The sequence below is a fragment of the Elephantulus edwardii genome, unplaced genomic scaffold (assembly GCF_000299155.1).
Source record: "Elephantulus edwardii isolate Elephantulus edwardi_28Jun2011 unplaced genomic scaffold, EleEdw1.0 scaffold00085, whole genome shotgun sequence".
NCBI lineage: Eukaryota > Metazoa > Chordata > Mammalia > Macroscelidea > Macroscelididae > Elephantulus > Elephantulus edwardii.
In genome coordinates this window covers 1,944,795-1,957,041 of record NW_006399835.1, presented here as the reverse complement: position 1 = coordinate 1,957,041, position 12,247 = coordinate 1,944,795, and the positions used below count along the sequence as shown (strand labels likewise).

The window sequence follows — 12,247 nt, the reverse complement described above, 5'->3', positions numbered from 1 at the left end:
AATTTATGAAATACTTGAGCACCACAACAAGATAAAGGTAAATAATCCAATAGAAAAATGGGCACAGGATATGAACAGGCACTTCACCGAAGATGACATTCAGATAGCTCAATGAAATTCTTATGTGTCCACCAATTCCTTTTGTTATAATGACTCTGTATACTCTTTCCATCTTCTTTTAATCCTTCCTAAATCATTTCATATTCTGCCCAAAGCATCCTTAAAAGCTTGAATTTCTTCATCTGCTCCTTTAGCTTAAAAATTCTAAGCGAGGTCAGCCTCTTAGATTTTTCTGACTCCAGCTCTTTGCACATTTCATTATAATACTTTAATAGAGAACTGCCAGAAGTCCAGGCTGGGTTTACAAGGGGCCGTGGTACTAGGGATGTAGCTGATGTTGATACACCTTGGCTGAAAACAGAAGTACCAGAGGAATTATCTGTGCTTCATTAACTATGCAAAGGCATTTGACTGTGTGGATCACAACAAGCTGTGGCTGACTCTGAGAAGGATGGGAATCCCAGAACACTTGATTGTGCTTATGCAAAACCTATACTTGGATCAGGAAGCAGTCATTAGAACACAACAAGGAAACACTACATGGTTCAAAATTGGGAAGGGTGTATTCCAGCAATGTGTCCTTTTTCCATACCTTTTCATTCTATACAGAACAGATTACCCAGCAGAACAGATTCTCATCAATGAGGAAAAATGTAACATCAGGATTGGAGGAAGACTTATCAACAGTCTACTTTATTCAGATGACACAACCCTGCTTCCTGAAACTGAGGACGACCTGTTGAAGCTCTTGCTTCAGAAGGTCATGGACTGCAGCCTTCAGTGGATTGAAGCTCAATATCAAGAAAGCAAATATTCTCACCACTAGGCTAATTGGCAGCATCGTGATGAATTGTGAAGAGATTGAGATTGTAAACAGCTTTATTTTGTTTGGCTCCACAATCAGTCATAGCACCAGCAGTCAGGAAATTAAAAGACATATTGCATTGGGAAAGTCTGCTGTCAGAGACCTCTCCATCCAAAGTACTAAGGAGCTATGATATCAGTCTGGAGACCGAGGTGTGCTTAATATAGGCTATGATCTTTGCAATCACTTGCAATGCGTCATAGAGCTGGACAATTTCTAGGGATGAGGGAAGGAGAATTGATGCCTTTGAGCTGTGGTGTTGGAGAAAAGTATTGAATGGACTGCTAAAAGAATGAAGAGTTCATCCTGGAGAAGGTTAAACCAGGCTGCTCCTTGGAGCAAGGATTCTAAAGCTTCATCTGACATACTTTGGACATGTTGCAAGGAGAGACCAGTCTTTGGAGGAGAACATCATGCTTGGGAGGTTGGAGGGACAGAGCTGCAAAAGAAGACCCTCTATAGGTGGATTGATTCAGTGACTGGAGTAATGGGGATAGGTGTGTTGGAAATACTGAGATTGGCACAGAATAGAGCAGGGTTTACAGCTCTTGTACAGAGGGTTGTTCTGAGTCACAGGTGACTCGATGGCACATAACAACAACATGACATTGCTGCTTAACTACACCTCTTGATTAAATTTCTGGTAATTTATCGTGTATTCTTCTTAAAATCCCTGTCAGTTTCTCACAGAAGACGCATAGCTTCTTCAGGTCTTGTCATATTGCCAGCACATACATATACTGAATTCTCAAAGAAATGTTTGTTGACGGATTCATGCTACTTTGTTTTCACAGAGATAGTGTGTTTCTTAAAAATAATATTTTTGGTAAATGCGAAATAAACTGTATTATTTCATGTAAACATTTTATGAGTTTAAATCAACTTTAAATCAACATGGAAGTGCCTATCTAGTATAAGAACTATAAAGTTGAATTTCAAGCCTAAAGGATATCTCAAATTGTAGTTGAATTGAGGATGATGATGATGATGAAGTTATTTACAAAAAATGTTTCTCATAAAAAAGAAAAATAAATAAATGCTTTTCAGTGCAAGCATCCCAAACATGAGACAGAGATTAAAAGGTATCCAGTAGTTTGAGCAACAGCATTTCTATAAACTACAGAATTGCTCAGATTTTATGCAATGGTATATATGGTAAAAAGCAGTCTGGCCTCATAATTAATAGACTTTATTGTGAATTGTTTTTGATACAGATTTCTTCAAACACTTCTCAGTTGGGTGGTGCTGAGCCTGCAAAACGCTGTGGAAAGTCTGCTCTCTTTCAACTGGCAGAGGTAAGTTTGTAAGATTACTTTACCTAAAATCTAAAAGGGGAAAAATAATTACACAAAACAATATAAGCCTGGGTTGTTTCTTTACACTGTATCGTTTAATTTCTGTTTGTCTTAAATCAAGTTTCCACAATGACATAACTAAGCTAGAGTTGGTAAAGTGGAACTTTTCTTCCTAGAGTCATTAAGTTAACTCATAAAGAATGCAACATCTTTTTCACAGTCTCAGAATAAGAAAAACTTTTGTTTGAGATTGACTAACTAAATCCAACAAGTGAACACAGAACTCTCCTCTTGCAGTCTCTCTATACCTCTGAAAGACACTATTTTTAAATTGAATGGCTGATGCATTGATTTTTGGTTGTAGTTATATTTTCTTAGTTTAACAACTCATAAGACATGTTCTTAAGATTTTTTTTTAATAGCACCTATCAGTTATGCATTTGATGTGACCTCAGTTTAAACTGCATCTAACTGTTCCTTTTGTGGTAGAGAATATGTACTTTCATCAGGCCCTTGAGAAACAACCTTCTCTTGATGGCTTGGTGTGCTGAGGAGGAGGATGGCAGAAGTGGGTGTTGCCAAGGTGGGCAAAGGCAGTGACTTTGTCTGCCAAGCTGTGGATATTCTGCCTCCAGAGCTGGTGTAAGAAATGTCTTCAGCATCAACACACAAAAGTAGTTTCTCTTCTGATGAGATGTAGTAAGAGTTGGTTGTGTTGTGTAATTTCAGGTTGTAACCGGCTCATAGTTGACCTTCTAGCAGGTTTACAGAGGCAGTTAATCAAATGGGAGGAGAGTGCCCATCCTTCTGTGGAGCAGTTGGTGGATTTCAATCACCTTTGCGTTACAGTGAAACTCCTTGCCACTAAGCTGCAGCCTTCCCTATTAGGCACCAAATGCAAATAGATGGTCAGATCTATTGCAGTAATCTTTTTCCTCCTTTTTCTCTCGTTTTTCTGTTTGTTTTTTTAAATGTATAATCCCTCCCAGTGCAAATTTTTTCATTATTATTACTTTGAGATTATCTGCTGAATTTTTTTTTCCTGAGTAGTTTGGTTTTTTTAGTTATTTTTTGAAGGTTAATATAACAAATTCGTTGTAGTTCATTGCACCTTATGAATAGACATATCAATTTGGTCTACCAATAAGGTTCTATAGACCTATCATTTTCTAAATAGTACAGAAATTTATCTAAAAAAGTTAGGCCTTTTGAAAACACAGGGAAATAGTACATCATGCCTACTGGAATGTCTGAAAATCCAAAACATTAAGCACATTAAATCCTGACAAGGGTGTGGAGTAGCAGGAGCTCTCACTCATTTCTGATTGCAGTAGAGATGAGAGTCATTTTGGAAGATGGTCAAGCAGTTTCAGGTAAAGTGAAATAATGTCTCCTGCATACCAGCAATCACTCTCCTAGAAGTTTACCAAAATCATTTGAAAACATGTTCACATAAAAACCTCCACACAGTGTTTGACTAGCAACTCTATTCATGATTGCCACCCATTGTAAGCAACCAAACTGATCTTCAATAGGTGAACAGTTAAATGGTAGTACAGCCATACTAGTCAGTGATAAAAGGAAATTGAGCTGTCAAGCAAAGGCAAACACATGGAGGAACCGTAAATGCATTGGCTAAATGAAGGGGGTAAAAAAACCCACCCTAGTCTCAAAAGGCAATGATTGTATGATCCCAACTGTATTTTATTCTGCCATGGAGAAAATGTTGCTTGTTGGTGAAAACATCAGTGCTGTTAGAGGTTCTGCTAACAGAGAGGAGAAAGAATATAGGTGGAGCCCAAGACACTTAGGGTTGGTGAACTGGTCTGAATGGCATTGTGCTGTTGAACACAAGATACACATTTTTCAAAGCTAAGAAGAAAATGTATTCCAAGAGTAAACCCTAGTGCAGTCTGTAGCTTCACTTATAATATGTCTATATTGACTCATCAGAGGTAATCTTTTGGCACACCAGAGTAAGCTGTCAGTACTGGGAGAAACTGTCAAGGGGAGAAGGGAGTATTTGGGAATTCCTCATACATTGTGCGCATTTCTTCTGCTCTAAAAAGTAATCTATTAATAAGAAATAATTAAGAGTTTTAAATGGCTGATGTTTTAAAATTAAGCTTTTATGTGCAAGCCAGGGCCAATTTAAATTTTTTAAAAAAAAAGAGGCCCTGAAGTAGTAATGAAGTATGTAAACTATGAAGCAAATAGCTGCATTTGTTGTTTTAACATCAACTTGACCTGCTGATACCTTGAGGGCTGTGAATTACTGGACATCTCTTATGAGAAATCTGTAATTGGCTCAGGGACTAGTTCTGAAAGGAATTTGGTTAAGTTATTGTAAAAAGCACTAATTCAGAAAGAACCTTGAAACACCAATGCCCTGGCAAAGAGTTCTTTCACATTGAGAGTTGTAAGTCTTTTATTAAACAATGCTGAGTAATTAGAGAGAAAGGATTTGCATTTTTCTTTTATCTTTAAGACCATATAGACTATCAAGACAATTTATTTTGAGAGATGTGATTAATTGGCTCAAAACAAAAATATAAACCCACTCCCTTTGAATCAATTCCAACTCATAGTGACCCTCCATAGACTTCCCAAGGCTGTAGATCTTTAGAAGAGGTGGATTCTCATCTTTCTTCTGTGGAGTAACCAGTGGATTCAAACTGCTGACCTTACAGTTGGCAGCACAGCGTGCAACCCCACATGCCACCAAAATGCCTTCAGATATGTGTATGTCGTTTACATGTAGATGTAGTAGTAGTTATATGGAGTTTATTAACCTATAGTGGTTATATGCAGTTCATTAACCTATCGTACATGTTTATGTTTAATTAGAAATTGAGAAGTTTAATGATTTTACTCTATGCTCTGTTAAAATTATGTCATCATTTAGTGCGAATAAATAAGATTTAGTCAATTTTTTTTAGTGACCCTCTTTCCTCAAAAGCCTATCTTTTTAATCACAAGGTAAAAAACTAACAACTATTCTTAGTTGTATGTATGTGTATAGGTAAATCAAGTATGTAAGTATGGATATATGTGTATATATATATGCATATATACACATGTCCATACAAACATTTAATATAAAAAACCATGAAATTGCATAGCAATCACTCTGTATATAATAGGGTTTTATTAAAGTTTTGTGTTAAAATATGTGAACCGTGAAGTACTGTATTATATGGGGGAGGTTAGAAAGATGAATTTGCCTTTTCATTTTTTTCTTTAGAATAACAGTCATAAAAAAAGTGTTCCCTACTAAATCAGATCTCATTAAAAAGAACACTGTTCTAATTTGTAGGGATGCATCCCAAATATGAAGCAGATGCTATGGTGTAACAGATGTTTGAATGCTGGTATCATAATTTAAAGGGGTAAAATGACTGAAATAAGTCTATTCCAATTAAAGCAAATCAGTTTATTCTCAGACTTAGTTTCTTTAGCATGCAGTTAAAAATATATGCTTTTGATGAAGCAGGGTCGCTAAAAAATAATTGGCTAAGTAAATCTTACATTATTTATTTGTGCTACATGAATATGATGCCATAATTCCAGCAAGCCTATTTTAGAGTAACATCCTGAAACCTTTCAATTTCCAATTAAACATAAATATGGACAATAGGTTAATCAACATCTCAAATAACCATCACTGGAAATATGCCTTCTTATTTTTTAATTCTATTTGCATTTGATGCTTATTTGTTTAGGTTCTTATTTTTATTTTAGCAAAATATATTTAGTTATTTCTGTTACTTCCTTAAATAAATGAAAATGGCAGCATATTAAGGGGAATGTTCTGTTACCCATAACTGCTGTAGCTTCCTGAATCTGAAGAGATATCTTGAAAGTCACCCATTCCAATCTGAGAACCACCGGGAAGCCACTTCTATTTTCAGCCAGATCCTTTTTGGGGGGATCATCACGAGGTGATCTAATTTAAGGGGTGACCATCACTCCACCATGTCTTCCTCTTGCTTCTACTGCCATTTCAAATCATCAAGTTAAGATGGGTCATATGAAATAGACTATTCAGACTTTTCTGTCTGAACTGGGAGGAAAAGAAGGAAATATTTTTTTCTTTTTCATCCCTGTCTATCTCAAGTTAAGTGTAAGCAGTTAAAGCAGAAGCAAAGATTGGAAGAGGTGCATGTCAGTGTCGTCTAGTTTTTTTGTGACATCACAGAAATGGCAATAGATGTAGATTCATTGCTGCATCTCGTACTATAAAATGACTAAGAAAAAGGAAAATTAGAGGAGGTTGGTAACAAAGAGAGACTGACTAGGGACACACTGGACTTTTTTTACGTTTTGTCAGTGTAAGGATGCACGTATTCCCCAGGGATCCCATGGACAAATAGATAGTAGTTCAGCTTTCACAGCTGAGAGCGTCTAGGCACAAGAGGCATGAAAGAGTCTGGAGATCTGGGACTGGGAGTTGTCAAAGGAGCAGACCTGGAACAGTCTCTCACACCAGGGACTGTTGTGCAGGGCCCCCTGAACAGCTTCCACTTGGAATGACAGTCAGCTGCTTTGCTCTAGCACGGCTCCTGTGATGCTGAAATACCGAGAAAAGGCTTAACGTTAGCAAAGAACCTGTGACCCGGACCCTGGATGGAACGTGTTGGGTGGGCAGCCTGCACCAGCCCTAAGGTTACTCCTCTCCCATCTGGTTGGTACTCCTTCCTGTTAAATATTCTTACTGTCGCCCTTGGCATCTCTTAAGCTCATTCAGTCTGTGAGTCAACAGCAACAAACCTAAAAGGGAAGATAAAACTGTGTGTAGTTAGCTTTATTTCCCCCATTCCCCTTTTGTTATCCCATCTCAGAAACGTTAGGTCCTGTGAAGATCAGGCCAAGTACCAGTCCAGGACTGAGCACTCACCTGTCCCAACTCACTCTGTACCTGAGAGTTTGAGTAAGAGGAGGAGTGAAGTAGAAGTGGAGAAAAACAATAATCTGTGTCCCTCTCCCTCATAGGAAGAATTGCTAGGAAGAAATGTCTTGTCTTTGGTAGAAAGCAAAGAATATTTTCAGCACGCATTTATGGTTTCAGGCTCACTAATTTAAAAGGGCAGAAAGACATTGAAGGAAGGTGGTAGAGGAGAGAGAGTGGTGTGAGAGACATACTTTCTCCGTTTTGGCAGTGTTAGTCCCCCTTCCCCATTTCTAGATCTTGGAGCCAGGAATTGCCCTGGGGACATGGGAATGTCCTGACTCCTGAACCTGATTGCTGTATATGCAGTATGGATAGTTAGTCGTGGTAAGTACTTCTGGCATCTGTTCTAGGTATTTTAAAGGGATCTGCTAACAGCCAGGATGAGAATTTGGCTTAGTGCTACTGGGGTCAGGGAATTGAGAAAAGTAGTTTCATGTCTGAACTTTGATGGAGCATTCATTCTGTTCAGGAAATCGCTTACTTCAGTTGTGCAGGTGCTGTAATGTATTGTGCTTCCCTTCATTTTGAAATTAATCAGGTCAGGTCACAGAAAGCACAGTAAAACTTCCCCTCCTGGAAATCACTGTGAATTATGGTTTTAGAATGTCCTGAGGAGGGCCTGATACTGTAACATTTCAGCAAAGAAAATTTTACACTTGAGGATCCAAATTACCTAATATAACTAATGGAATATTTAAACAAACAGTGATGGCTGAAGGGCCTGTTTGTGCCAAAAGCTGTCATTCTACTGCAGCCTCCTATATATGTATGCACACAAGTCTTCACTGTAATGAGGTTCCCTGAAAGACTCTCTTGAGATCTATAGCCGAGGCACTCACCACTACCAGCTACAGTTGCCGTTTTTATATGCTGTCCGGTTGAAACCAACTGAGTTTTCAGAGGTTGTCAATCACACTGGGGGACACTGCCCACCTTCTCTCACAGAGTAGCTGTTAATTTCCAGCCATGTACTTTTAGGTTGACAGCACAACTCCTTACTTTGTTCTTGGGTACCACTGAGTCAGAACCAACTTCCAGCAGTTTTTTAGAGGCAGCAAATTGCCTGTGAGGAGCAGTTGGTGGACTTTGAACCACATACCTTTGCCTTGGCAGTGCCGTTCCTCACCACTGAGCCACCAAAGCTCCCTAAGGCATGAAGATTGAAGTGTACTAGCTGCTCTAAGGGAAGAAATGGCAACCTTCATCTCTTCCCCATTTCACCTACAATGTTACTACTTTGCTTTACTTCTCAGTTTTTTGAAAGACATTTGCATTTTAAAATATTTGCATAAAATTTAATAAGTTTTATCTGTAAATATGTTTTATGTAACCTACGATAATAATGGCCAATGAATGTTTAGTTAGTGAGCTCTGGTGGCTTACTGGTAAGGAACTGTGCTGCCAGTACAAGGTATGTGGTTCGAATCTACCATCACTTGCTCTGGGAGAGAAAGAGGGGCAGTTAAGTCCCATGAGGTTTGCTGCCTTTGAAAACCCTATGGAATATCAGCTATGGGTCAGTTCTGACTCATGGTATACCACCACCACCACCACAACAGTATTTTTTGATAGAGCTCTGGTGTCATGGTCCATAGGAAATTGTGCTGCCATCTCAAAGATGATGCCTTTCTGCGGGTTCAAATCCACCTGGGGCTCTACAGGGGAAAGCTGGAAAGACTCCTCTTGCATAGTTTATAGCCTCTGATAACCCTGTGGTGTGTCATCTGTGAGTTGATTCCAGCTCAGTAGCGTGAGTTTGAGGGTGAGTGTTTATTGAATGCCTGCTACATGCTGAAAGGCAGGCCTGACAGTCTTACTTCTGAAAAACCGATATTGAAAATCCAGTGGATCACAATTGGGGGCGGGGGGATGTTTGAGGGCCAGACCAAAGGTCAACTCTAAGACCACCACTAGCTGTCTGCTGCATCATGTTCCAAGTGCTTTACAAGTACTGATTGATTTAATCATCACAGTTGTCCTCTGAGGTTGATCTTTATTTTATAGATAAGGAAACAGAGCTTGTGATAACGTTTAATGTCATGTGGGCCAGGCTGTCATTGGCAGAGCTTTGCTTAGAGTCCCGGGTGCTCTGACCCTGGCGCTTGTGCTCTTAAAAAATTGGGATTTTCTCTTGCTTTGTTTCATAGGACTAAAAGACTGTGCGGATTGCTTATTATATGAGTTTGCTTATTATAGAAATATCTATGGAAGACAGTTTACTCCTACGCAGATGTGTATGGCTGAATAAGATGACACATTGTTCAAGGCTGCTGTCAAAGAACTGGAGCTGATATTTCCTTTTAAAAAATTGCCTGTTCTTTTGAAGCTGCTGAGATACATCTTACATACTTAAATAAGTAGCCTATTTGTGAATGTACTTTGGAAGATACTGTAAGGGTTAGAGAAAGTTCTCTTCAACAACCCCGTCCTCACTGTGCCTACTACCACTCCCTAGTCACAGAGGAATTTAGATCAAGAAATTTGCATTGTGAGCAGTGTTACAGAGATGTATGTGAGGAACTCATGAATCTACCCTTGCATAATTGACAGAAAGGGAATGTGATAAACCAGAGAAAGGAGACTTTAATAATAGCTTTCTGGAGACCAAGCAGTGGGAAAGAAGATAAAGATGTTTCTTGATGAAGGAATTATTTAGGAATAGAGATTAACAGAGAACTTGGCTGCTCATTTTCATTGATCTTACTTATATTTCACACTTCGATTCATGTCTAATATTTTAAAACTGGTTTTAAAATACATAACAGATTTCTGAGTTGAACATGTGAGCCTGTCTGTGTATATGAGCACTGATGGCCATTGTTGATTAGTGGCTGCCGCCGTTCAGAGACAGCAGCTCTTCATCTGGTGGCCTTGGGGGGACAGAGTTGTGCAGAGGTTCAAATCCTGCAGCATCTCCCTTATGTTTTACAGCCTCTGAAAACCCGCTGGAAGATCAGCTATGAGCCAGTTCTGACTCAAAGGCAGTGAATTGAGTAGTTGTTGAATGTCAGAGTCCTTTTCTTTCTAGGTTAATGACATTGCTCATTTATACTCTTACGTGCCTGACCACTCACACACAGTGATAATTATGACTCCTGCATCACTAAATGAGGAGATAAATAGAGAAAGGCAAACAAACATGATGTCTGTGGATGTGAGTAGGCCAAATTGGCAGGAGTAGAGACCTGTGCTGTCAGATTTAAGGAGAATAAAGGTAAAGTGTTGGTGAAGCCTAAGTTTGGAGGGTTTTCTTTGTGACGGGAAGAAACGTGCACTTGAATGTCAGGAGGAGCTATTGAACATTTTACCATGGTGAACGTGAACTTGAGGAAATTGACTTGGTAACTCCATGTAGAATACACTGCTTCTGTGGTCATCCAGGTGTAAAAAGATTAGAATCAGGAGTAGAGAAGCTGGCCTTGGGAACAGGAGATAGAAATAGGTAACAGGACATTTTAGGGCATATACTAGGGTTTGTTGACTGAGTGCATGAGAGAGGCAAAGAAAAAAGAGGAATTGGGGATGACTCTCGCTCTGAACCACTGATAGTTCGAGGTGATACTTCACTGCGTTCTCACTGTTTGTATTTTCTGTTGTGATCACATATGTTCTCTTTATGTGCATTTGTGATTTAATTTTGTTCTTAATTATTGTATTGTGTTTAAACATACATAGAACATTGACTTCGCATTTAACACACACTTATTGATCATATTTTTTACATTTTATTCATGTCCATTCCTTGCTTTCATTCAGTTTTAGAAACTGTTCCCATCCAGTAACCACTTTTACAGTAATTTTTTGGCAATTTGGTCTGCTATAAATGATTTTTCTTTATGAGTCTCATTCTTCAGTGTTACTTTTCTTTGTTTTGTGAATCATTCCCTGTTATTTAGCTCAAAGATGACCTCATCATAATTTCTGTTTAAGGTTTAAAATGTATCTGAAATCAACAGTTTTAGATAGTCCTCTAGTGTGAACTGGTCCTATAGTTCTGGACTGTTGTAAAAACTTAAATTCTGTTCTGTATTTCTCTCCCTCTATATATACTAGTCCATCTGTTGTGGCCTTGACCAGAACAATTGCTCATTATAATTGGACACCAGGCTCGTTTTCCTGGTCTTGGGTACATGAGGCCATGATCATGTTGACGGTTGATCCTGTAGACTATATTCTTCTGGGTCTTTGGTTTTCTTTGTTCTGTTCCTTTCCAGATGAGTAGAGACCAATATTTGCATTTTCGGCAGCTCTCCTGCAGCTTTCAAGACCCAACATACTACTTACGACATTGAGAAGTGGAACTTGTATATTATTAGCAATATTATGCAGTTACCAGCATTGTCCCGAGAGACTGTGGGTCTTGGTCTTCAGACATACACCAACAAAACAGTCTTACAAAATACTTTCTTCTTTCTAAGAAGTAGCCATACCTGTTCCATATGTGTTTTGTTATATATGGATATACATTCATACACACACCTGTATGTACATATGCCTGTAGATACTTCTGTCTGTACACACATATCTACCCACATAGCCATATCCATATGCCTGTGTAAATATTTGTGTAGCTAAGTACTTGTGTATATGTGTGTATGCGCGTGCATGTGCTGATGGTGTATTCTTTGTGTTCTTATTGTCTATTACTCCTTTCACTCTAACATATAACTGCCTCAATTCCAGAATTCAACCTACAGCTCTCACCTCATTGTTAATTCTAATATTTAAAATACACCTAAGGAGGCCTTTTATGTGATTGTGATATGGAGTTGTGAGTCATTTCTAGAACAGTCATATTTTAAAATTTTTCACTCATTCCTAGTTGTACTGACCTATTTTGGGGAGGAACTGAACTATAGAAATACATTTGATGGTTGCCTTTAACATCTTTAGCAGATGGATTTATGGAACATAGGCTACCTCCACACCAATTCTGAGGCTTTTGAAATAGCAATAGTGAGTAAAAAAAGAAAAAGTAAGCCACCATTTCTCCTGGCCCAATTGTTTGAGCAAACAAAATAGAGAACTATTTAATACATCCAGATTTCAGTGTGGAGAAAAGCTTAGCCTAGTGTT

General features: G+C 38.6%; 1 protein-coding gene across 2 annotated transcripts in view; it reads left to right on the top strand.

Moving 5' to 3' along the window:
• Positions 1 to 12,247, top strand: part of BBX (bobby sox homolog (Drosophila)) — a 341,982-nt gene that overhangs the window by 277,244 nt on the left and 52,491 nt on the right. For both annotated transcript variants that reach the window (XM_006889997.1, XM_006889998.1), the window contains exon 10: positions 2,140 to 2,220. In XM_006889997.1, coding sequence (XP_006890059.1) covers positions 2,140 to 2,220 — 81 coding nt within the window. The remainder of the gene's footprint in view (positions 1 to 2,139; positions 2,221 to 12,247) is intronic.